Source organism: Dermochelys coriacea, chromosome 3 (assembly GCF_009764565.3).
Source record: "Dermochelys coriacea isolate rDerCor1 chromosome 3, rDerCor1.pri.v4, whole genome shotgun sequence".
NCBI lineage: Eukaryota > Metazoa > Chordata > Testudines > Dermochelyidae > Dermochelys > Dermochelys coriacea.
In genome coordinates this window covers 110,417,084-110,444,014 of record NC_050070.1, presented here as the reverse complement: position 1 = coordinate 110,444,014, position 26,931 = coordinate 110,417,084, and the positions used below count along the sequence as shown (strand labels likewise).

Sequence of the window (26,931 nt, the reverse complement as noted above, 5' to 3'; positions counted from 1 at the left end):
TAGAAAAGTAATCAACTACAATAAATGTATGTGTGCCTTTTCAGAAAAACAAATCTGTGGCTAACCACTGCCAAAGTCTGTCAGGTAGCTCTGCAGAAAGTAATGGTTCTGGTGATTGTTTTTTTCCTGTTGCATATCTTGCAGCCCTCTACTAAAGTCTGAATTGGCCCACTCAGACCAGGCCACCATATAGATTGTTGTGCTTGTGCTTGTTTATACTTTGGAGTCCTTCATGAATTTTGGCGAGCATCTCTTTCTGAAGTACCACAGGGATAAGAATGCACTGTCCTTTCAGAAACACACCATCCACGGTGTGAAGGTCATTTTGGTACTCCCAATATGGGTCTGCTGGAAGGTGACTCCTTTGACCTCACTTTCTTTGGCAGAGTTGAGTCAGTTTCTGGCAAGTCTCATCCTTTAATTGTTCATCTCTAATTTTCCGTTAGCTGGCAGATGCTAGAATTGCTGCCAGAACAAGGTCATTAAAGCCTTTGACATGTTTCTCTAAAGCCTTTTCATCTTCTGGTGCTGGCTGCTCAACTGGGGCTCCAGACAAAGTGTTTGTTTCTGGGTGTTTTTCCTGGTATGTGTTCAATGTTGGGGGGGAAAAAAAATTTACATCACCCACAGTCAAAATCTCTGAATCATAGGTGGAAGATATGACACCCTGCTCACGTCACCCAGAACTGTGTTACCACCCTGACTCATTTCAGAGTAGCAGCCGTGTTAGTCTGTATTCACAAAAAGAAAACGAGTACTTGTGGCACCTTAGAGACTAACAAATTTATTTGAGCATAAGCTTTCGTGAGCTACAGCTCACTTCATCGGATGCATTACCTGACTCAGCAAGTGAGCCTTGCTGCTGCTAAGCTATGAATCAGTCCACTGATACACCAAATTGGCCACCTTTCCAGAAAACTGCTCAGGACTCTGCCAGCCCAAACCTTTCCTTGCAAGTAACACACAATCCATCCCAATTGCCAAGTTTCCCAGAGTCATCTTTTCACTGGACCCTCACAGAAGTTCACTGCCATGCCAGCCTGTTACTTTGGCTGAGGATTTTATTCTTCAGTTTAATATGCAGCACTCAGATGTTTTTGTAACAAAACAAGAGTATGTTTATCAACAAAGAACAGATATTTATGTGATAAGAAAGAAAGACTAGAAAACAGTTATAGTTGCAAGTAAAAACAAAACAAAAACATGCTTTCTAGTAACAAAACCGTAACTTCAGCAAGTTGTAATCTTGGTCTAAGCAAGGTTTCAAACCCCAGAGATGTCAACCCCCTTGGTTCAAAGATCCAGCTCTCTCAGATTACAAGAGCTCTGGCCCCTTGTATCCACCACAGCAATGGATAACCAAAACATATGTATTTTTTGCTTCTGTTTGTACCTTCCTAAATATCACTGAATCTGTTTCAAAAGGCAGGAAGGCTTTCTGGGGTGCAGCCTCCATCCACCCCTTGCAATTGTTAAATGGTCAGCTTTCCTGACTTGCTTGCCTGATGGGTTTATTTGACTTGCATGTAAATGTCATTTCATTGTTTTTGGTCTCACCTTGATTAGTTTATATTGGAGACTCACTCAAGCCAGGACAACATTCCTTTGTCTAGGACAAAGCCTGGGCTTAGGCACTGTTCGCCAAACACATTAAGAACAGAATTATAGCTGTGTGCTAGAAATATTTCTATATTGCACCTACATCACACACTACTATTAATGACCAGCAGGTTACCAGTTTGCATGTGACACTTTAAAGATACAGATTATGACGCTGGCAAATTGGGGGACGGAATGTATCAGGCCTGATGAGAATGGTATGCTGTGTCCTCTGCCACTTGGCATTGAGAGGCTCCCTCACTTACAGGTCATCCAGTAGTTTTGAACCCAATAATTCCCTTAGGGCTTGTGGTTGGTTTCTGTGTTAAAATTCAAGCCAGATATGCAGGACCAAGGGATTGCTAGAGCTTCTTTTTCCACCCGAGTATGCCACTGATCAGTTTCAACACTTCTTGATATGAATGCAACAGGTCTCCTGGCTTTTTTGTGAGCACTATCCCAACCCATATGAAGAGGCATCTGCTGCTACTGTTGATGGATAGTTTACTGAATAGTGTGTCAGAACAGGCAGAGATATCAGTAGTTCTTTTATACACTTAAATGCATTTTGTGGTGCAGTCCACCAGATCACATATTATGATCATTAAGAAAATTTCTTAAGGATTTTGTTAGAGGAGCTAAAATTGGTAAGAATTTTCCAAAATGATCTGTTTTGACCAGGAATCTTCTTACAGTAGAAACAGCTTTGGGGTCAGGTAAGGTGAGTAATACCTTTAGTTTGTTGGAATCCAGCTGAATTCCGTTTGCTAAATATGCATCCTATAAATTTTATCTGCTTCTTTCCAAATTCACATTTGTCATTCAGAGTGAACTTGTTAAAACATCTCAAAACTGCATGTAGTCACTCAGTGTTCATTTTTATCTCTACCATATACCAACACATCATCTGCATCGCAAAGGACACCAGCAAACCTGATGCAATCTGAGACAGTCTTTTTTGGAAATGTTTTGGTGCTGAAGATATGCCAAATGGAAAATTATTCAAACAGTACCTTTTAAAGGGGGTGATGAGAATAGTTAACATATAGATTCTTTAGCAAGGGGGATTTGCTAGAAGGCTGGGATAACATCTAACTTTTAAGACTTTTGTGTTTGATTAAGTGCAGGAAGCATGTGTCTTTCTCTATCCCTTCTTTTATTGTCTAAAATCCACACAAATTCAGATTTTGCCAGTGGGCTTTGGTATACAGCTACCCCCCACACCAGTCATGGGGAGGGAGGGGATCTTGCCATTCTTCTTTGACTTTCCCTACCACAGCTATAGAAATGCAGCATGGGGCTGTGAAGTAAAGGGAGTAGTTGATGACAGTCAGTTTTATTTGGTACTCCCCTGACAGCTTTCCTAGCATAATGAAGACATGTGGATACACCTCTTCTATAGTTTGCTTTGTGCATTAGTAAAAAATCTCTGTACAACTTCTCATGAGTTATGTACCTGGATACTTGGATGCTAATATCTAAATTGTATTCTTAAATTTATCCACCTAAATTTGGGTTATTGGTGATTATGTACTCTATGTAGCATGTGACTTAAAAACAAACTTTGTATCTGTGCATAATCTAGGCACTGGTACCCAGATGTACACTTTTCTCAACCTATGTATTACATAATTATTTTAACTTTACCTTTAATAAAAATTTTTAAATTTACTCATTGTGAAAGGTGGCTGATTGGCAACCCTAGAGACTGAAACGTAGGGGCAAATACAGCACAAGTACCTTGATGTGGAGTGGCCACCTTGAGGCAGTTAATCTTCCATGGCAATTCGCGTCCTTAGTCTCTCTACTGATTTTGCACACAAGCATGCCAATTTCGCTCGTGGTGACACAGATAGTTTCCCCTCAAGAACTGACTACAACAGTTTATTTTCCATAGGCCAAAACAGCCATGAGGTAGTAGCACATTACCCATTAGAACTGGTCAACAAATTTTTGCTGAGTATTTACCATTGAAAATTAATTTTTTTAAGGGAAAAAAGGGCATTGGAATATGCTCTTAGTTTTCAAAACAAATTTCAAGAAGTTTAACATTTCAAGCTTTCTTTTTCAAAACAGCGAGAAAATTCCCCACTCACTTCCTTCCCACATCAGAAAGCAGTGACATTTTTTTTTAAATTAAGTGAGAAAGTACCTTTTTACTTTGCTTCCCCTGACTTTTCTAGTGGGAAATGAGTTCACCGGTGAGAGAAAAGGGTGGAAAAACCCTGTAAACCTAAACTGTTTTCTGAAAAACACAAAAACTTTTCATTGAGAAATTCCATTTTGTGTTCTCATAAAACAAAAATGTGTAAAAAACAAAAATCAAATTATTGTTTTAAAGTTAGCCACTTCCAGTGACCATGCAGGAATCAAGTCTTTTACACGAGTTGAAAGGCTCTCTAGGCAATTATCTAGTCATCCAGAAACCATCTTTAACAAGTGCTATTGAGACTTTACAGAAACCTAGAACAAGGAGTGGTGTAACTAACATTTGTTAAGGTGTTCATTTTTGATTTCCTAGTATTTTAATATCTGGAATGTAGTGTACGAGACTGGAACAGTAACTTTTACAAACAAAAGCTGAAATTGCCATATACACTATGAAACAAATTTTGGGGTACCTTTGATTCAGACTACAAAGGAAATCAGTATTGCAAAACCATATCCTGAGATTAAAGTCGACCTGATCTTCCTCATGCTGCCTGCAGCATGGCAAAGAACAAGGTCATTCTATGACATCATAATGGGAGAGTGTATTGTATCACATCTCCAGACAGTATGTCACTACAGAGATTACAGCTCAACCAACAGTAAAAGGAGAAGCTGGATGTCCACACTGAGGTTTTGCTTTATTCCAACCCTTTTAATTTATAAGCAACAAAAAAAATTAGGATCCTTAATGATGCACTGACTGAGTCAACTTGAAGATGGATTGCCCGTATTTTTAAAAGCAGGAAGACACATTTTGTGGTTATTACAAATGTGACAACCTTTTTTCTTTAGCAGACAATATTTAATAGATGCATTAAATAATGTTAAAGAAAGATTATATTTTGTAGCAGATAAATAATGTTCATTTGCAAGTTAATTTTGTATTAAGGGGCTAGCAGAAGTTTAGTATTTGTTCAAATACTGGGAGTGATCCAGACTAAGCCAAGTAGTAGGTGCATTAATAAATAAGGATATATAAAATGCGTATCAGCTAACAGCTTGTATCACAACCCCAATAAATTACAAGTTTGCATATATTTAGACACAAGCCACCTCTCTATTTTAAAGTTATGCTGTACCAAACCCAATATGGAAGATAACTGCAGGCATTTTGGGAAGCCACAAACGTTTGATCAGTTCCACATATAAAAGTATAAATTAAACATAAAACCTCACATGCCATATTCCTAATAGTGTCCTTATGATCTTTTGTGTCATAAGAAGATCTGGAGGTACAAGGAAAGAAGAGAGCAGTGTATATTAGTACTTACCCCTAATTTCTCAAATTTCTGAGGGAAGCAAAACCATTTTCAAGTGCTCTTGAATAGGTGTTCAGAAGAGCTGGTCAGTGCCAGCTTAAAGCTGTATACTGGAAAGTCAGGGAACCAAAGAACAACAGAGCAAAGGGGGTGGGGTGGGGGAAGACATGAAATATTTCTCCTATGACTTCAGGGAATACCTGAAAAAAATCCTAGGTAGCCAAAACATGTTCTTAGAGCAAATTGCAAACTTGATTATATAAAAGATGAAAAATATGGCCTAACCCCCCCCCCCCCCAAAAACTATTCATGTACAATGTCAGAATCTAATGAATCTAAACTTGGGAATTAGTTAAGATATATTCAAACTAAAATATGACAGTGGAAAGTAGAGCTGTGGAGGATGGAAATTCCATTTTGTTTTCATTATAATTTTGAAAAGCCTTCAAGTTCAATATTCTCTACAGAAGATTGACAAAAAAAATTGGATAATCAAAACACTTCAATTTTATAATAGACCACACAAAATACAAATTTTCAAAACAAAGTACTGTAATTTCAAAGTGAAATATCAAAAAGTTTTATTTTGAAACTGTCAGAATGTCACTGTTTTCCTTCAAAGTAAAATTTCAGTGAAATTGACATGTTTACTAAGCATCTCAATTTTGACTGAATGGCATTTTTCAAGGGGAAAATGGTGTTCTCAAAGTTTTCTTTCAAACCAACAATACCACCATGTCTTAACACAACACAATTCTGATTTCATATCAGTCTTTCTACACTGAACACAGGATTAGGCAAAAAAACTAGATTGCTGAAGTTTACCTGTAAAGACGTCCAACCCGCTCCCCTCTTATTTATGGAGGGAGAAAAACAAAACACAGACTTGCAGGTCTAAGGGACTGCATGTGATCTCAGAAGTGAAGGCAAGGTTTGCCACTCAGCAGTATGAGACTCTTGGCAAGTTTTTTTTATCGTAGCAGACATTAGGAAAAGAATACCGTGGTATATATAGTAACTTGATTACAATGATTAGCAGTGACATTGTTAACAATGGAGGACCAAAGTAATTCTATAACTTTTTGCTCTATACCATTAGCTCTCCTCAATTTCATTGTTTCCAACCAACATCTTTTTAACCTCTATTCTACCAACTGTTCTCTCTCTTTTAGAAACCCTCTTGACTTCCCCATTGTGTCTTTGTTCCTGCTCTGGCCTGCTCTTGTTATCCTTACCTTTCATTCATTTTTGCTCTATAGAGGTGGTAAACCAAGAGAGAAAGGAAACTAATGCAGTAATGAAGCAGCAATAGGAAGAACAGGCCTGCTTCACCTTCCTGTAGGCAACTAGAGCATAGAAAAATTCCCAGACTGGCTTATAGGGTATTACCAACATTCTCATGGCATAATGCAAGGCATATCATGACACTGACTGTGGCAAATCAAATATCAGAATAGCTAAAGAAATTGTGATTATTCTTTAGGTATGTAGGACAAAATCAATTAAGATTTTCTTGCTTGACCTGGTTCAGAGTTTTGGCAGCACAGCCCTAGCTATAAGCACAATACCCTTTTTCATGACTTCCCATCTGTGCTTCAGCAACTTAACATAATATCCAACTGCAGAGGATTATGGTTTGTGTACTTCAGAACTGTACACAACAGCAGATAGATCATAGTACTCTTTTAGAACATGGCAATATTTCTAATAAACTCATGTTCACTAACCCACAAAATTACACTTAACTCAAAAATATTAAGCTTTGCACGTTACTCACCTGTTCCATGCATCTGACTCATCTCTATATGCAAATTTCTCAAATTTGCTCTTTAAACACTTTCAGGCAACATGGGTGCTAGGTGGTCAACTTTTACTTACACAGTTCAAGTGTTTGCAATAATCCAAGTTGCCAGTTATTAGCAACCAAATAATTAACAATTATGACACATACATCCTGCCCTATCCTATGATATACATGAAAACTAGTATAGCTAAAAGTCAAATGAAAGCATGAACAAAGGTGTTTTTGTCATACAGGACTTCTACAATTTTTTTTCCCCAGATATCATAATTTGGTGGGCTAATTTCTACAGATTTGGTTAATATAGAACATGGGAAGAGATCTGAGAGAAAAGGAAACTGGTTTTAGGTTTGAATTTCAATAGTTCAATCTCACAAGCACTTCAGTTGTTATAACCAAAGCACTTCTAATAGTTTCTATACACAGAAGATTCACACTCCTTTCTGCTATTTGCTCACCCTCATTTAGTGTTCGTAAGGACAAGGGAAATATATGTACTGCTGTGTCAGTTCATATTAGGGATCGATAGAAATTTAAACAATTGCATCAGACCCATCAAGGAGAGAAACTTTGTGTTGAAGAACTTAAAGAAACTTCCAAAAGCAATAAAACAACCTGACAAAAACTTAAAAACTATGAAAAAAAACCTTATTTTTTCGTTTTTAAGCCTCACAGGCACCAGTCCTAAAGTGCTCAGGATTTAGCTAACTGTAATTTAAATTCTCTCCCCTTATATCCTGGGCACCAATCCAGAACTCTTCCAAAAATAGCACCCGAAATCCTAGCAACAGGTTATGATTCTACCAGAATCTCCCACTCATAAGCCACATACACAGAGACTTTTACATTGAGCTTGCCATGGCAAGATGGCATAAACGAATGTTCGTGTTGTGGTCCTGTGGAACTACAAAGATGAGGTACTTCCCTTTTCTGCTCATAAAGGGGCAACGCTTGCTCACCTTTCTGAGATGTATAGGTCCATTGCCGTCAACAGAATGACAGCCATCAAAGCCAATGCAGATTCAATGCTAGAGTCAGAACAAAGGTGTTTATGGTGTCTGATTAGGATGAGCCACCGCCTATCTCCAAGAGGTTCCTGCCTAGGACATAGAGGATTTAGACCCCATACAGCACCAAAGGTTGCATTTTAGTTTAGCTCCCTCACAGTGCACTTCTAAGGCTTCAGAGTTAAGGTCCCAGAAAGTCAGGAAATGCAACAGAATTTTTGTTGTATCACATACATGTAGCATACTCTACTCCTTTTTTTCTGGTTGTGTATAGTTTTGACTTATTTCTTTTTGAATATTTTATAGCAAACACTGTATGCAAGACTGTTCAATACAGCCAAGTTAATTTCATGAGGAAATTATGATGTTAATGTTGCTAACTTTGATTTTAAATGCACAAGCTAAATCTTCCATTAAATATCTTTAATTATTTCACCCGCCAAATGAAATGGAAATTTATTTAAATTTAAGGGTTGTCTAAATTCACAACTGTTTTCTAAACATCTCTCTTAAAATACGATTTTCCAATATGCTTCACAATAGTATTCAAACAGCAATAGATACTTCAGACAGGGCTTGGGAGAAAATACTGCATATTCTTGATGTACAGAACCGTACTAATGCCTAAGCATGGTTTCCAACCGAGTCTGCATGTAAATACCATTGTAAAGGGAGGAAAAGAATTATTTTATGCACATTCAGATAGGTAAATCTAATTCAGAAACAGCACCGAGATCTCTTGAATCACAATAGTAAAATTCTCAATATGTACAAAACCTGCTGCATAGAAAATATATATTTTTCTGTAATTTAAGTACCATAAAACACTCCCAGTGCAACTCAGTTTATAAATAGCTGCCATGTTATGTCCATGACAGAAAAATACTACTGTAAATTTTAATTTGTAACCAAAAATTGTTTCAGCTGTTTACATTTAAAAAGAGATGGTAAATTACTTGATCTGGTTATAGAAAAATTCAAATACCATGTTATGAACTTCTATCCATGATCAGACAAGGTTAAAAGAGTCAGCGTCTTCCCAAGATCCTAGCACAAAACAACGCAAAGAACTTCCCACAATATGAAAGTCATCAGTTCCACTATGACAGCTTGAGCCCTTGGACATTCTGTCTCAGATTGAGCAGTTCTTTTTCTTGTCTTGTTTTTTCCAACTTGAAGGCTAATTTGTTGGCTTTCTTCTCCACTCTGCGTTCCTGCAAACATGAATGACTTACACATTAAAAACCTATTTTCGAGATTTGCAGAGAAGTATATAATTCACTCCCAACACCTTTACAATCCAAAAGAGATATCTACATAACTTTCAGAGATATGCTAAATAAGGCCTGCTCTACACACAAAACTTAGGTCAACTTAGCAACTTTGCTCACAGATATGAAAAATTCAATAGTTCAGACAATCTATGCCCCAGTGCAGTCACCACTGTGTTGATGGAAGTAAGGGTCTATACTACAGCAGAATAGCTGCAGTGCTGCAACAGTACGGTTGTAGCACCTGTAGTGTAGAGTGCCCCACATATCTTACTCCTGGTGGCATTCGGTGCCAAAAAATTAAAAATTCTCCAAATTTTATTTGTCAAAAGAACACTATATAATCATGCCAGTTTCAATTATTTTGGTAATTTATTTCAAAATACCTGTCAGCAAGTATGTTTGTAACAATTCAGACACACAAAATTTTCCCCAGGAGTAGAGTTAAATAAACCCCTATGACAACCCAGTTCCTGTTTCTGTCTCTCCCCCCCCACATTCACCCAAGCCCCATCCTCCCGAGTCCAGTCACAGGGCCCCCCAGCCCAGATACTCACACCCCATCCCTGGCCTAGATACCCACTCCCTTCCCCCCTAGAGCCCAGCTGCAGGGGGCCTTCCCTTCCCCAGACACCCTTCTCCCATCCTGCAAGGATCTACAGGGAGAAACAGCCTGATGCTCGGTCCCAGGCTTGCAGTTTCCTGCGTGCTGCCCTCTCCTTCCCACAGGGCATGCTGGGAACTGTAGCTGCCAGGAACCCTTTAGCTCCCTCTCCCTCTCCCTCCCCCCAGCAGTGTCTTCTGTGTGCAAGCTGTGCTCTGCTGAGTCCAGTGGTCCCTGGTGGCAGCTATCAGCACTGCAGCCCATTTCTGAGGGGGAAAAGGAAATTCTGCGTGCACATGAATTTCTGCAAAATTCTGCATTGCGCAGTGACGCAGAATTTCCCCAGGAGTAATATCTAAGTTTTAGAGACATGATGCTTCACATCCTCTTTTCCTAGGTTGAAACAAGTTAGAGACTTTTGTTATATAAAAGACTCCAGTTTCAGATCTCTCTTCTGTTTTTCCTTTGTTAGTAGCTGGCATGATCCAACTTTTATAGGTCAGAATAAATCAAACAGGGGTGGTGATGGTGGCAGTACGAGAAAAGATTAAAAGTAGGAAGTGAATTTACTTTCTGTAGTAACAGCCCCAAGGGGGGGGGGGGGGATGGGAAGGAAAAAAAAAAAAAAAAAAAAAAGACCAGAGACAAGAGAGGGAGTAACTAAGAGCAGATAGAAGAGGAAAACTAAGTAGAGAAACAAGGATATTGAAAGAAATTGAGAATCTCTGCGGAATGATTGACAAGAAAATATTTTCCTACTTTTGGGAAAAAAAATATATCAAACTTTCCAGTGGATGGTATTTTCCAGAAAGATACAGAAATCAACCCTTGAAGACCAGTGAATTTTTCCCAATAATTCCCAGAAACAAAATAAATTGGTTTAAAAGAAAAAATGTTTTTTAAAAAACAGAATAATGAGAACAGAGCAACACATTTTCCTAAGGGGTTGTCTTAAAATATTCAAGACTAGATTTCACCTTTCGTTCTTCCTTTATAGCTTGTTTTCTAGCTTTTCGATCCTCTCTGCTCTCATTTTTGGAACGTGGCTGTGTGGATACTCTTGGCAGATCACTTTGATCAATCATTTGCATGCATTCAGTCTGCTTAGCCGTAAGACCTCTCTGAGGCAAGATATCCAGTGGGATTCCACTCTTCTGAGAAATTTTGATTGGTTTGGCCTAAATTAGACAGACAATGTGCCAATGAATTAGTTGTCTTTAACCCTCTCCCCTCCCTCTGCTTTTCTTCCAAGGTATATGGATCACCCTTGCTTATCAGCAATAGCATAGAACCACCAATAATGCTGCAAATTTTCCAATAGTGAACACACAAGCCAAATTCTGCCCTCAGACAGATGTACGTGATTTCCCATCAAACTCAGCAAGAACTACAAGTACATATCTGTGGCAGAAGTTGGCCTTAAAGGTAAAAAGTTATATTTAACATTACTTTCCATCCCTTCTTTTATTTAAGTTTTACTTAAAGGTAACTAGAGTAAGGAAAAAATTAGGGTTGTATCCTCTTTGCTTCTTTATGAGGAGGTCTCAAAAAGAATGAGGTTTGCTTTTTTTTTTTTTTTTAAAAAACTTTGGAAATATCAAGATGTATTTTAAATTTTGCTGGGGAACTCCTTGGAGGACAAAAGAACTGTGGTGTGTGCTCTCAGTCCTCAAAGGGACAATAGAGATCCACCTCCAAAAGAACTGATGTCTCTCAAGTGTGTGCAGGTCGTACTCTTGATATTTGTGATATAATCTTACTAATTCTCCAGGAAAAACAGTTTATGCAAATTTTGAATTTTCTATGTAAAAATTATTCTTCCTCTCTTACACACTTCCCCATCTTAAAAAAAAAAAAAAAAAAAGCCACCTGCTAAATGTTTTATAAATCATGAAGCAGCAAAACGGAACAACATTCCTACCTCAACACCCCATTTGCAGGTCAACTCAAAGACAAATATAGCCAACAGAAAAGTAACTGTCTTTGTCTTGACTCTACAAGCCATGCTGCTGCTTAGACTTCTGTAAGCTTCATGTAATATAGAAAATAAGCCTAATGATTTTACCTTTGCTGGCTCCTCAATAAGTTTTGGATGATTATACAAGTTTGAGTATGTACCTAAGGCAAGAAAGAAAAAAGATAAGGGAGGGTTGTACGCTGAAAAATACCACCTCCACTTTACATAGCAATTTTTAAAAAAGTAATACAATAAATTTGAAAGACTCGTGGCAAGTAGTTATCTTTTAGTGCACGTAATACACCCCTGGCCAAATTTATTTAATGAGAACGTATGCTGTTATGCGCTCTCAAAAGCACAGAGAAATGCAGAAGCTATTTAACTAGAAACCTTGCTATAAGTAACAAGACAATCTACCATCTGCTTTACTTTTTACAGGGATGGTAAGAGCTTCACATACTTACTCAAAATGGATTCACAATCCCACTTCTCTTTGGGTTCCTCAATAACTAAAGTTATGATTTCTTCTTCTTCCTCACCCTTCTCATTAAGGGGAGAATCTAAATCCTTTCTTGGTTCAAGAGCATCAGGTTTCACACAGCTTTTAAAGAAGATAAGAAGAGAGGGTGGGAGTCAGGGAAAAGAAAAATAAGAATTTCACTATAACTTCTTAACACTGAAAAAAAGAATGAAGGGCTGGCCCTTTCCCTCCCCCCTTTTATTTAAATCTGTGACTATATTAAAAAAACCCAAAAGGACAGGAAAAACATTCCTACATGTGTTAAAAAACAAACAAACACAAACCACTTAGTAATACGACATGGGAATTTCTTTTCCTTTCCCCTACCCCACAAATCTCCAAAATAACCAGACTATTTAAATATTTGCACTGCCAGAGGTAGATTGCTAAGAAAGCTGCCTCTACTCTCAAGAATATTTGGGGCACCTTAATGCAGGAAGGAGGAAACATCAGTGAACCAACTGTCTGTCGTCTCCCCCAAATCTGAATGCAAAGGATTGGGTCATAAGTGTTCAATTAGGTATGATACACAAATCATTCCACTATGTACCTAACAGGTTCTGCTGTACCACATCAGCAGATGAAGAAAAGGAGTACTTGTGGCACCTTAGAGACTAACAAATTTATTTGAGCGTAAGCTTTTGTGAGCTTCTGATGAAGAAGTGAGCTGTAGCTCACGAAAGCTTATGCTCAAATACATTTGTTAGTCTCTAAGGTGCCACAAATACTCCTTTTCTTTTTGTGAATCCAGACTAACATGGCTGCTACTCTGAAACCTATCAGCGGATGAAGATACTCTGCTGCAGGGTCAATTACAACAGCAACAACAGAAAGATGCATGGTAGGGGAAAACCTCGGTCCAAAATCAGTAACTTCCTTGCAAATCAGAAGGGCTAAGGTGGCCTCTGAACATTAGCTGTAATTAAGTGGGATACAATTATGTTCCCTTTTCAACAAGACTTCAAGCATCAAAAAACCCACTCCATATCACTTTGATGCATCACCACGCAATTCAACTGAAATCCACTGCTAAATAAAAATATGAATACTTTACAAACACTAAACTAATTACATTCTACAAACGAAAATATTGTCTCCAAAGTAAATTAAAACTTAGATAGATTTTATCTTAATAAGTGAGACATGTAACTAGAGTTAGTAACTTGTAATTACAGTTAGTTCTGATTCACATAAGTAGCTCTAAAAGTGATTCTACACACTCCTTAGCTTTCTCTTTGTAGTAATCATTCAGGACTTCTTGCAACCGAGTGCTGTCTGTGTGAATAAAGCCTTCTAATTCCACATTATCCAATGCTCCGATCTCATCGTCATCAAACTGTTCAAAGAACTAAAAAGGAAAAAACACAAAGCTAAATGAACGATGAATGTGTGTGTCTGCATGACCCTGGATGGCTCCCCACACCCCAACATCACTTCCATCTAACTCAGATGGGGATGTACAGTAGACTACCTTATTTGGAAAGGGGTAAGCAGCCTAAAAGGTTTGAAAACCACTGGCTTACAGGATTTGGGGTGAGGGAAAGCAGGATGGGGCAAAAAGCACAGAGAAATAGCTTTAAAAATGTCCTGTCTCTCATGTTTATGGCTTCTTAGCATTTTTATCAGTGAGTTGCCTTACCTTCTCAAATCTCTCATCTAGCAGGGTCAACTGTTCATTCCTTCTCATTACGGATGAAGTCATGGAGTATTCTGTGAAACGGCTCTTGGTCTCCTCTTGCATGAAAAGAAACTCTTTCATCTCTCCACTAACTCCCTCATCATCTGACAAAGGACCCTCTGAATCATAATCTTCATCACTACCGTTGTTGTCCTTTCCATCATCATCCATATCCTCCCACTCATCTTCATCCTCAGTATCAGAGCCCCTGAGTATAATATATATATATATATATATATGTAGATCAGCCACTTAAGAAATGGATATGGCCTCTCAGTCTACCCAGTGTTATTTTATCACTTCATAAACTTATGCCAATTAAGTTAAAAAAAAAAAAGATTCTTCTCATGTAGATATAAGAAGTCGAAATGTTTAGTAGTAAAAGTGCTCTCAAAGTTAAAATCAGTGTACCAATAAATATTTGATTAGGGTGGACAGAAAGAAATGCTTTCACACTTGATCGTTCCCTTGGTGTTCCAAATGCAGTATTTCTGGTTAGTTATAGATCAGGAAATGGGACCAGAAAAAAGAGAGAAAGCAAAGGAATACTGGAATATGGAATATTAATACAAGTAAAACTATGCATGTCCTCATGAAAGAAGTGGTACCAGTAGCTAATACCTCACTTCATATTATTTCTAGCATCATGGATAGCAAGATGTTTCCCAAGGTCTTATAAACACACTACAATGATCACCTGTAATATTACTGCCTATAATATTGTAAGTGTTTTGAGATTGCGTTAGGTTTGGAAACACAGGTTAGATCCCACAATCCCGTTCACAAATATATGGAATTTACTTAGTAAATTTAGTGCTGTTGTTTCAAACAGATTAAAAAAAAACCCAACACCAAAATAACCCACAAAAACTAGGAACAATACTGCATTATTTGTTACGAATTTAAAGAGTTCTGCAAAGCTCCATATACCGACAATCCTCTCCTTTCCAGTCCTCTTTCCCTGGCTCATTGGCCTTTAGCACAAAGTCATCTTCGAGAAGATTATCTGGATTACTGAGGTCAAAGTCGTCATCAAGAGCTGCGACAATATCAGGGTCAAAATCCAAACGGGGTCCTACAATGGAAAAGAGTGCTTTAAAATAGGCATCACATCCACAAGCCACTTCCCTGAAACAAGGGTTCCCAACTATAAATGCTAATTTGTACTAAGTGGAGCTATTTGCTGAGCTCAGATAATAACCCCTTTTTGGGGAGGACGGGAAGAATTTTTAAGAATTCATTAGAAGCACAGCGCAAAGTTGCTGAGTTGAATCTGACAGCGTGTAATATTTCAGTTAAAAACAACTCTGCTCATTAGAAGTCAGACAAATGTGTGGTCTAATAATCTGAACACATGATAACATATGACTTTTCTCACCAATTATACATGATTTATTCTGATTTGGATGACTGCTTCTCCTATGTTTGGAGTACATACATCCTCCATTGCAGACAATATTAAAAAAAACAACAACAAACTTTCTAAATTACACACACACACGACACAAAACTAATCCTCTACTTCAGTTTGTGGCATAGTTGTCATTAAAACTCCCATTGTTAAACCCCCAAGCAGAGAAAGTGTGATAGATGCTATAGCGGAATGGCACACATAGGTATATTATGCAAGCACAAGCACACTGTGCATCTTTGTAAAACTGAAGACTTAAATCATGCTCCAGTTTAAAGACTACAATACTAACACTGGAATGTTGAATGGAATTTACTTTCCTTTAAAGGAAGACAAACTTTGAGAGTGAAGCCCCAGTTCTATACTGGGATGCATGTATATGAACTTCTGCATCAGTGGGAATCTACAGGTGCACAAAGATGTACTTGCACATATCCCAGTAAAGGAATAGGGCATTAAAAAAAACTGACAAAATCCCTAGAAAAAGCCCTCGGAAGGATTTTCCCTCTCTTCTTCCTTTTCCAACTAGGGTTTCCTGCACAGTATAACAAAGCTAAGGATTACAACCAGTTATTATGTAATGCCAAAGAAAGGCACTAAACTCAATTACTGAGGAAAATAAATCTGAATTCACTTTTCAGTTCTCCTCAATTTGGAGAAATTCTTCTCTCTGCTATTGAGCAGTACCTGAAGCAAAACAAGAATATCAAATATGCAAGGTTCATATTAATCAATGGATGAACAACCGTAATGTTTAACACAAATAATTTCACCAAGAGGATCATTAGCTTCACAAAAGAAGAACAGGTAAAGAGTTGTATGGTACCTGAAACAGGAGCAGCTTTATTTAACAGTCCCACATCCTCTTCAAACTCTGAGGCAAACACTGAGGAAGGCAACTTAATAGCAGGAGCCTTTAAACAAAAAAGGAAACAAGAGTTATTTAAAATAGTCTTAAAGATGCAAGAGTGATCATGTTTTGAGCACTCTGACAAAGAGACAAACCTTTGAAAATTACTCCTTACTTACCTGGAGAAAATAGGATTTTAACTGATGTCTTAAGTTTCTTAGTGGACTTGAGAAGAACTCTATATAGCTCAAAAACTTGTCTTTTTCCACCAACAGAAGTTGGTCCTATAAAATATATTACCTCATTCACCTTGTTTCTTTACTGGACTAAGTAATAGAAGTTAACCAATGAAGAATTTTTGCCCTTAGTATGTATATTCCCCAAGTACAAAGATTGTTTGAAAGCTTTCAAGATGCAAGTGAGGAAATATTTGTGCAGGAAATAACCAGAGGCAACTTTCTACTTCCTTAATAGCATAAGCATTACTAAAGACCATTTTAAGATTCCCTTCTAAAGCCCTTTCTATCTGGAAGACTTTAAACTTAAAAACAGTGCTTCCAAAGTAATTCATTTTATGAAACTTTTTATACGTTTTTAAAACTGTCATATATGCCAGTTTTCATCAATACTGAAAAACTCTGTAGAGCCACACTTTCTCAGGCCCTTAAAATAAGCTATTGTTGATTCAGTTTGTACACTGTTCTTGCATACTCCACTATGTGTCAGGGGTTCCTAATAGCTTTCCAAACCAGTAACACACAGTGTTCTGGCACACTACTGAATGTCAAGACTTCACTGTACTCAAACATTGGAAGTATTCACCTGTATTTTCCCCAGATTCTGTTTCATTATTTTTTTACCAATATTTGACAAACTAGAAACTATTACTACTTATTTAAGATTTCTTCACAATCCATTACTACAGTATCTGAGTGTTTTATAATAATTATAAACAAATGCAAAAGTAGTGTGAGCAACTCACACTTTTTTTTCATACAACTATTATGGGATCCCGTCCCTTTTGGGTCACACAAGACCCCTCACTTATATGAAAATCATATAAGTGCTTTGCAGCTTCTAAATAACGAATGGATCATTAATTGCCATTATAATACTTTGGCATACTAAATTTCCTATTTGATCATAGGCAAAAGTGCCTGGGAAAAACAGAATCCTTCATAAGTAACTTATAACCATATGAACGCTTGTTGAACAAGGTTATTAAATTTAAACATGTAGCTGGATTTGCAGGATGTTAAACTCAGCAAGATACAACACAAGAATGGTCAACTGTGCACCAAATACCATACTTACTGGAATTTGTTGATTTTCTTCCTCTCTCTCTCCTTCCCCTCTCACTATAATCCTGTTCTGTTGACCAGACACATCAGACAGGACTAGCTCTGAGGGACCAGAGGCTTCTTTTAGATGCTGCAAATAGTCATAGTCATCATCAAAAAACACCCCATATTTCCTCTGCTCTTCTCTCTTCTGTTCCTCATCTCCCTTGAGATTGTAAACAAGATTAGGATTAATAAATTAGGTCAGATTCAAATTCATTAGCAATAATATGGATCTCAAATACATAACCGGGAATCCTCACCTTGAAAAACAAGGACATCTTACAGAAAAAAACCCCACCCAAACAGAGAAAAAACAGAAATTAAACAACCTTAGTCTAAAGGTTGAGGAGGAAACCTTTTTATAAAAACACATAAGAGAAAAATCAGTTTTGTAGTATAACTAAACTTTTGTTTCAAAAACAATCCAACACATACTTAACAAGGTGCTCAGCCCATGAGTGCCCATAAGCAAAATATTTACTTACAAAACTTTTGCAAATCTCTGTGTGTACAGAAGCTATACAAACACACATTCAGTGCATAGAGATTTGTTATGACTGTTCACTACACAGAGGCAGCATGGATTAATTTTGAGGCTGGGAGCCTTGAACTCCTAAATTCCAGGATTTATCAATGGTACATTGTCCCTGGACCTCCCTGGTGGGTTCTGCACACCCCCCTCCCTAGCATCCACCACAACTACCTCTGGCTAGGTAAAATTCTCTCACTAGGAAGTGTTTAGTAAAATGCTGAGGACTTGTCTGTATAAGAGTGTAAAAAATTATAAAGATTTGAGTGTGTTCTCAACAACACAAACATCCAGCCTCTTACATTGTGGTAAATTTCAGTCCAATCTTCTAACTAAAACCTATTTCCAAAACATCCCCCTTTTTCTCAAGTTATGACTCTGAATAGTAAAATCTTATAATCATTTTACTCTCCTGCAATATTAATTTCTAATCCAAGCTTCCGTGACAGAAGTGAGCATTTACCTTCTGCGAAGGCAACAGAACTCTCTGAGGTGCAGTATCATCAGCTGCCAAAGGGTCCCTCTGACTTCTGTGTACCAGATGAAATGTTACAGCTTTCTTTTTCTCTATAAAGGGTTTCTTCCTTCTGTGAGGCTGCAAAATGAAAGTTATGTTCTGGTTATAAAAAAAAAAACATTAAAAACTTTTCTAAGGAACCCCTTTCCTCCCCAGAACACACACACACACACACACACACACACACTCTTTGCTATAAAATTTCAGAAAATGTTACATACTCTTGAACAGCTGGGCTTAAAAAGCAAACCAAAATTAGATGTGTTCTTGCCACATGCACTGCATCATCAAAAAGAAGCACACTTCCCAAGTTCTAAGTGTCAACCGCAGATAGGTATTTGTGTTCTGTAGAATTATACATTAAACTTGAATTATGGACTGATTACAGCACATGATTTTCAGCTGTGCGCTCATAGGTGTTCTTAAGTAACTGCACTCTGAACATCAGGGCATGTCTGACAGAAAGTTCAAGCTGCGAAACAGGGAAATGGACAGCTGGAAATTCCTCAGGACAGGCAAATGTAGCTTCCCATATATTGTTAGACAACAGTCCATTAAAAATATATTATATAAAATATTTATTTCTAGCCCGGTTATTCATAATGAAATTGTCAACTGAATCACTACCACATACAATAAACCATCTCAGCCTCTCAGCATCCTGAATTCCTCAGCAATCTGAAGCATTATCTTGTTGGAAATATATTCTACAGCTCTCTATACAACTGTGTGAAAAAAATATATATAACATTTTCCAATCAGCTCTACTTTTGAGAACTCAGAGGTTAAAAAAATTATAAGAACGTTTTCATCATGTAAATTACAATATAACCTTAACCTTCCCCTCCTTGCTTTTTAATTTTAAAATGTAAATCAAATAATGTAACATGTTATGTAGCATTTGGGATACACTGGTGTAAGAAGGTATCAGCTGCCAGGATATGCTTTTAATATTGTTTGCATTTTGGAATCTTATGTCTGGAATTATCAAAAAATGAGATGCAAGACTGAGTATGCAGACATATATCATCACTACTGCTAACTGAAAATTTCCAGGAGAATGGTGGTACAAATGCAACGTTTAAAATCCAGGTCCCCATTCTTGCAGCCCAGTAGATTGTGAGTTAAACTATTAAGTAAAAAGAAAAGGAGTACTTGTGGCACCTTAGAGACTAACACATTTATTTGAGCATAAGCTTTTGTGAGCTACAGCTCGCTTCGTCAGCTCCATTCAGTGGAAAATACAGTGGGGAGATTTATATACACATACAGAGAACATGAAACAATGGGTATTACCATCACTCTCCTTACAGCGTGTATGGTAATACCCATTGTTTCATGTTCTGTGTGTGTGTATATAAATCTCCCCACTGTATTTTCCACTGAATGCATCCAATGAAATGAGCTGTAGCTCACGAAAGCTTATGCTCAAATAAATTTGTTAGTCTCTAAGGTGCCACAAGTACTGCTTTTCTTTTTGCGAATACAGACTAAAACAGCTGCTACTCTGAAACTATTAAGTGTGCCTCTGAAGCCCATTCTGTGGAGAGGGCAGAATTCCACTTATAATTATGGTCTGTATAGGGCCAGGAAATAAATTCAGACCTATATGTCATCCTTATATACATTCCTCTAATGTCAGTGGGAGGTTTCCACAGAGATGGAGGGTAGAGTATTGTGTGTATGTAACAAACATACCTTTTAGTTAATATCTGTTCAGTATTTTATCACATTGGAAAGTTATGCTTCTTTTTAAGGCTACCACTACTACCTTTGGTTTCTCTTCATTACCAGTCTTTCCTCTTCTTTGGGGTCTCTCCACCTCCTTTCTCCCTGTGACTTATCACTGTTGCCAACTCTCCTGACTTTAGCACAAGGCTTGAGATATTGGTGTTTTTATTAAATACAGGCACTCTCCAGCAGCCAAAGGATTAGCTGAGAATCTCAGGTGTCATTAGAAAATCCTCTGAATGTCTAGTCCGGTCCTCGTGGATGTAAAAAAACAACTGAACTTCTGAAGCAAATACAAGCCAAGTGCTCAGAAACAAGAATGCAATTAAAAGATCCCCAAATGATTTTTTAAAAAAAGTTTGATGATTTTTAGGCCTGCTTGATGATTTTTGAATACTTGGGGATAGCTATACTTGATTGTACATATACCCCTTCCTCCACCTTGTGTCTGTCTTGGCTACTTGGACTGCGAGCACTTCGGGGCAGCGCGCGGCTGCTCCTCTGCGTTTGTACAGTATCTAGCACAATGCAGGCCCGGTGGTGATGGGTCTTAGGTACGACCTGACAGACCACAACTGATCAAAGACACTGGTCTTCCTCAGCAGCTCCTTCTAATTCCCAGCAGAGGCCAACCCCCACCCCAGCATTAGGGCGTTAAGTGGCCACAGCCACCGTTAGGTTCCAGAGTTAACGCCGGCTGAGACGAGGCGCGGGTCGCTCCGCCCTCCCTGCGGGCTCGGCAGCCATGACGTGTGGTCCCACGGGGAAGGTTTTTTCTCACCGCGCCCTGGGGCCAAGCGCGGGCGGGGGAGGGGAGCGAGTGATACAGCGCGCGCCCCTTTCCCGCGAGGAAGGTTTCATAGTCTTTCCCCTCCCCCCCTCCGCGGCCGTTACTCACCATGGCGCGGAAGCGGGTGCAGCGGCGCGCGCACGCTCTGCACAGCACTGGGGAGGGCCTCGCTACAGGAGGCCCCGAGTCTGGCTCACTCCCACGTGGGCCGGCCTAGCCCGGAACTGTGCTTTACGGCAGCTCCGGAACCGCCGCCATCTTGGGATAGACCAGCTACTGTCCAGGGGTGAGGGATGGGGTGGGGAAGGCGGACAGACAACTCCAAACCAACATAAATAGTGGCAGTAAACGAGCCTTCTGCCGCAGAGTCAAAAACTGTCGGGGGCGACGGAAGCCCTCTCGCGGAAGGCAGGGTTAAAGAGACGCAGGCGCTAACACAGCCCCCAACGTTGCGTGAATGGTTTTGCCCGCCGGGGTGTCGCCACTGGAGGGGGAAGGATTGGAGGAGCCCACAGAGGACAGCGGGCATGCGCACTGGGGGAAGGGAGGCAGCTGTATGTGGGACTGGGGGGCGGGGCAGATTCCTCAGGGAGGCGCGATCGCCAGCCCCCGCCCCACCCGCCGGCGTTTCTCGGACGCATGCGGACGCCGAGGAACGGTTCTTGGCGCGGATTTCCCCCCTGCCGCGCATGTGCAGGGTGGGCGCCCCAGCGGCGCGACGTTCCCGCCAGCTCAGCGCGCCGAGTGCGGGCCCTCCGCCTGCCTCGACCCGGCTGGGCCAGGCCCCGCGCGCGCAGCGCCGGCCGGGCGGGGCTGAAGCTGTGATGTTGTGGGGTCGGCGTGACGTGTCCCGTTTTCTCACCTCCCCCAGCAACACACGCCGGGGGGGGGCATCAATCCGCGTGGGTAACCCCGCCCCGCCAACTACGTCACCCCCCAACACGGGCAGCCCCGTCACGTGCCGAGCCTGTTTTCCGCCCGGTCTCAGGGAGGGTTCCCCGCGCGGCGCCGCCCCCGCCCTGCCTCCCTAGCTCGTGTTGCGCTTCCAGCCCCGACGGGTGCAAGGGGGACATAGGAGCTGGCCCGAGTTCGGCTCTCGGGGTGGGGCCAATGCTCGTCACCCCCAGCAGCAGGCGGGAGCAGGCTCGGGTAGCCCTGACGCAGGCCGCTCCCCAGCTTTTAAACGGGAGCTCCGAAACAATCGTGCCTCTGAAGCACGGTCAGAGTCAGTAGGGAGACCGTATTTTCCCAAAGGGAAAATGGGATACTCCCAGGCCAGCTCGAGCCCCCTGGCATGGGGCCGACCCAAGCCCTCCCTGCTTCCTGCCTTTGCAGGGCTGGCCTGGACGCTCGAGCTACAAGAGGAGCGCTTAAAGATGATAAAGTCAGCGCAGAGAAACTAAATGACTTCTTTGGAGGTTCCCAAACTTGAGCCGTCTTTCGTAGGTGACAAATCTGAGGAATTGTCACAGATTGAAGTGAGCTGTAGCTCACGAAAGCTTGTGCTCTAATAAATTTGTTAGTCTCTAAGGTGCCACAAGTCCTCCTTTTCTTTTTGCGGATACAGACTAACACGGCTGCCACTCTGAAACCACAGATTGAAGTGTCACTCAAGGAGGTTTTGGAGTTAATTGAGAAATTTAACACTAACAAGTCCCCGGGACCAGATGGCATTCACCCAAGTGTTCTGAAAGAACTCAAATGTGAAATTGTGGAACTATTAACTGTGATTTGTAATCTGTCCTTTAAATCAGCTACTGTACCCAATGACTGGAAGATAGCTAATGTAACGCCAATATTTAAGAAGGGCTCTAGAAGTGATCCTGACAATTACAGACCGGTAAGTCTAATGTCAGTAAGGGCAAATTAGTTGAAACAATAGTAAAGAATAAAATTGTCAGACACATAGAAGACCATAAGTTGTTGGGCAAAAGTCAACATGGTTTCTGTAAAGGGAGATCATGTCTTACTAATCTATTAGAGTTCTTTGAGGGGGTCAACAAATGTTGTCATAAATATAAAGGGAAGGGTGAACACTTTTAAAATCCCTCCGGGCCAGAGGAAAAACCCTTTCCACCTGTAAAGGGTTAAGAAGCTAGGATAACCTTGCTGGCACCTGACCAAAATGACCAATGAGGAGACAAGATACTTTCAAAAGGTGGAGGGAGGGAGAAACAAAGTCTCCCTCTGTGTGTGTGTGATGCATTTGCTGGGAACAGAAAGGAATGGAGTCTTAGAACTTAGTAAGTAATGTAGCTAGATATGCGTTAGATTCTGTTTGTTTAAATGGCTGAGAAAATAAGCTGTGCTGAATGGAATGGATATTCCTGTCTTTTTGAAACTTAAGGTTTTGCCTAGAGGGATTCTCTATGTTTTGAATCTGATTATCCTGTAAGGTATTCACCATCCTGATTTTACAGAGGTGATTCTTTTACTTCTATTAAAATTCATCTTTTAAGAACCTGATTGCTTTTTTCATTGTTCTTAAGATCCAAGGGTTTAGGTCTGTGTTCACCTATATAAAGTGGTGAGGATTTTTATCAAGCCTTCCCCAGGAAAGGGGGTGTAGGTTTTGGGAGGATTTTGGGGGGAAAGACGTTCCCAAGAGGGCTCTTTCCCAGTTATATATCTGTTAGACGCTTGGTGGTAGCAGCAATAAAGTCCAAGGGAAAAAGGAAAATAGTTTTTACCTTGGGGAAGTTTTAATCTAAGCTGGTAAAAATAAGTTTAGGAGGTTTTCATGTAGGTCCCCACATCTGTACCCTAGAGTTCAGAGTGGGGAAGGAACCCTGACACATGTGGACAAGGGGGATCCAGTGGACATAGTGTACTTAGATTTCCAAAAAGCCTTTGACAAGGTCCCTCACCAAAGGCTCTTGGGTAAGTTAAGTTGTCATGGGATAAGAGGGAAGATCCTTTCATGGATTGAGAACTGGCTCAAAGATAGAGAACGAAGGGTAGGAATAAATGGTAAATTTTCAGAATGGAGAGGGGTACCTAGTGGTGTTCCCCAAGGGTCAGTCCTAGGACCAGTCCTAGTCAACTCATTCATAAATGATCTGGAGAAAGGGGTAAACAGTGAGGTGGCAAAGGTTGCAGACAATACTAAACTCCTTAAGATAGTTAAGACCAAAGCAGACTGTGAAGAACTTCCAAAAGATCTCACAAAACTAAGCGATTGGGCAACAAAATGGCAAATGAAATTTAATGTGGATAAATGTAAAGTAATGCACATTGGAAAAAATAACCCCTACTATACATACAATATGATGGGGGCTAATTTAGCTACAACTAATCAGGAGAAAGATCTTGGAGTCATTGTGGATACGTCTCTGAAGACGTCCACGCAGTGTGCAGCAGCAGTAAAAAAAGCAAACGGGATGTTAGGAATCATTAAAAAAGGGATAGAGAATAAGAAGGAGAATATCTCATTGCACTTGTATAAATCCATGGTACACCCACATCTTGATTCTGTGTACAAATGTGGTCCCCTCATCTCAAAAAAAGATAATCTGGCATTAGAAAAGATTCAGAAAAGGGCAACTAAAATGTTTAAGGGTTTGGAACGGGTCTCATGAGGAGAGACTAAAGAGGCTAGGACTTTTCAGCTTGGAAAAGAGGAGACTAAGGGGGGATATGATAGAGGTATATAAAATCATGAGTGGTGTGGAGAAAGTGAATAAGGAAAAGTTATTTACTTGTTCCCATAATATAAGAATTAGGGGCCATCAAATGAAATTAATGGGAAGCATTTATTTAAAACAAATAAAAGGAAATTCTTCACTCAGCGCACAGTCAACCTGTGGAACTCCTTGCCTGAGGAGGTTGTGAAGGCTAGGGCTGTAACAGGGTTTAAAAGAGAACTGGATAAATTCATGGATATTAAGTCCATTAATGGCTATTAGCAAGGATGGGTGAGGAATGGTGTTCCTAGCCTCTGTTTGTCAGAAGGTAGAGATGGATGGCAGGAGAGAAATCACTTGATCATGACCTGTTAGGTTCACTCCCTCTGGGGCACCTGGCATTGGCCACTGTCAGTAGACAGGATACTGGGCTGGATGGACCTTTAGTCTGATCCAGTAGGGCTGTTGTTATGATGTCCCCTCCTGCTTGGCCCCACCCCCTGGTTGCCTGCACAGTACCCCCATTGCTACACATCCCTGAGACCACCCCCCCCCCCATTGCTACACAGGTTGCTACACACGGTCCTGAAATAGGCTAAGTAAATGGGGAAATTAGCAGTCTCCGGCCCCAAACCATTGATAGAGTAGGGATGCAAATAGTTCAGGGGCCAAGGACCTCAGCCAGGGTAGGGCACCCCACAGTCAAAGGCTTTAACCCTTAGGCTGGGTAGCTGCAAGTGGTTCAGGGGGCCCAGGCCCTCAGCCAAGGCGGGAACCCCAGCAAGCAGTCTAGGGCGCTGGCAGGGGGTTGAGCACCCGTGGAGCGCAGGCCTCCTGACCTAAGGAGGGGGACCACTGCCACCCCAGGGGTGGGATGGCAGGGGGAACATGGGCCTGCTCAAGTCCACTGTGTCCTGGCCCAGAGCCCAAACAGCAGCAGAGTGGTCTGCCACTGGGTCAGTGGGGAATCCACCCGCAACATGCTGACAGTGTCTCTGGCAGCACCACAGCCAGATGGTAGTGTGGTTCCCCGAGGCTGCTTCCTATATTCCCTCTTGAGTATACCTGTGTCCAAGGGTCGTTCTCCGAGTCTCCTGGGTACACTGCGAGCAGCAGTCCTAGTAACTCCTCAGTGTCAGGCAGTCCTGGCCGGTCTCATCAGGACAGCTGATGTCTTCCATGGGTTCCAGCTCCAGCAGTGGCTAGAAGTGTCTGCCTCCCTTGGCGGCTTCTGCTCAACTGAGCTGCAGGGCCTGCCTCTTGTACTTAACTTTCCTGTCCCGCGCTTCCAGCGTGGCAGCCTAGACCTTCTGGGTTCCGCCCACCAGGGGGCATCTGGCTCTCCCTCATAATCAGTCTCTGAGGGACACCACGCCCCTTGACACCTTTAACACGTCTCTAGGGCTGGTCAGGTTCCCTTCCCCCAGCCGCAACAAGGCATCTGTGTTGTCATGCTTCTTACTGGCTCGACATTATACAGTAAAGGTGAATGGCTGCAAGGCCAGATACCATCGCTGTAATCGGGCATTGGTGTCCTTCATTTGTTGGAGCCATCTCGGGGCGGGGGGGAGGGTGTGGTCAGTTACCACTACAAAGGGGCTCCCAAGGAGGTAATATCAGAGGGCCCCTGCTGTCCATTTGACAGCTAGGACCTCTTTCTGATCACCGAATAGTTTCGTTCTCATGGGTATAGCTTCTGACTAATAAAGAGGACTGAGTGTTCCTCCCCAACTATGTTGTGGGAGAGGACAGCTCCCAATCCCACTGCCGAGGCATCGGTTTGGACAATGAAACTGCATCTAAAGTTTGGGTATATAACACGGTTCTTGGCACAGGTGGTCCTTCAATGCCCGGAATGCTTTCTCCCAGTCAGGACCATCTGGATGTGCTGCGGTTGGTCTTTGGCGAGCAGATTAGTTAAGGGGGCAGCAATTCTGGCAAAGTCAGGTACAAAGTGCCAGTAATATCCCACCAATCCCAGGAACTGTTGGACCTGTTTTTTAGTGGTTGGAGTCAGGTGGTCTTGGAGAGCCTGCACCTTCCCAAGCAGGGGGCATAACATACCTCGCCCCAAGGTGCAACCAAGGTAGGTTGTCTCTTTCCACTTGATCCAGCACATCTTGGGGGTTGTGGTGAGACCTGCCCCCTTTAGGGTTCTCAGGATAGCTGCCACCTGGTTCAAGTGGTCCTTCCTGCTGCAACAGGAAGTTGAGCACCCAGCAAATAGTCT

General features: G+C 40.9%; 2 protein-coding genes across 2 annotated transcripts in view; both read right to left on the bottom strand.

Annotated features, from left to right (window-relative positions):
• ZC2HC1B (zinc finger C2HC-type containing 1B) overlaps positions 1 to 6,868 on the bottom strand; it is a 38,213-nt gene extending 31,345 nt beyond the window's left edge. Inside the window, exon 1 of the mRNA XM_043511483.1 lies at positions 6,847 to 6,868. Within this exon, the coding sequence (XP_043367418.1) occupies positions 6,847 to 6,868 (22 nt within the window). The remainder of the gene's footprint in view (positions 1 to 6,846) is intronic.
• Positions 6,869 to 7,529: 661 nt separating this feature from the next.
• Positions 7,530 to 21,710, bottom strand: LTV1 (LTV1 ribosome biogenesis factor). The gene is made up of 11 exons (XM_038396810.2): positions 21,187 to 21,710; positions 18,504 to 18,635; positions 17,483 to 17,674; positions 16,145 to 16,232; positions 14,838 to 14,982; positions 13,869 to 14,115; positions 13,450 to 13,577; positions 12,174 to 12,310; positions 11,818 to 11,870; positions 10,730 to 10,930; positions 7,530 to 9,091 (listed from the first exon to the last, which is right to left on the bottom strand). The coding sequence occupies exons 1-11, from the start codon at positions 21,187 to 21,189 to the stop codon at positions 8,978 to 8,980; spliced, it is 1,440 nt and encodes a 479-aa protein (XP_038252738.1). The 5' UTR covers positions 21,190 to 21,710; the 3' UTR covers positions 7,530 to 8,977.
• Positions 21,711 to 26,931: the final 5,221 nt, after the last annotated feature.

Excerpts from the sequence above, each read along its gene's own strand:
- LTV1 (XM_038396810.2), bottom strand. Across the intron at positions 14,116-14,837 it reads TGGAAAGGAGAGGATTGTCG|GGGCTCTGATACTGAGGATG; the intron begins GTATATGGAGCT and ends TATTATACTCAG. Across the intron at positions 10,931-11,817 it reads TTATTGAGGAGCCAGCAAAG|GCCAAACCAATCAAAATTTC; the intron begins GTAAAATCATTA and ends TGTCTAATTTAG.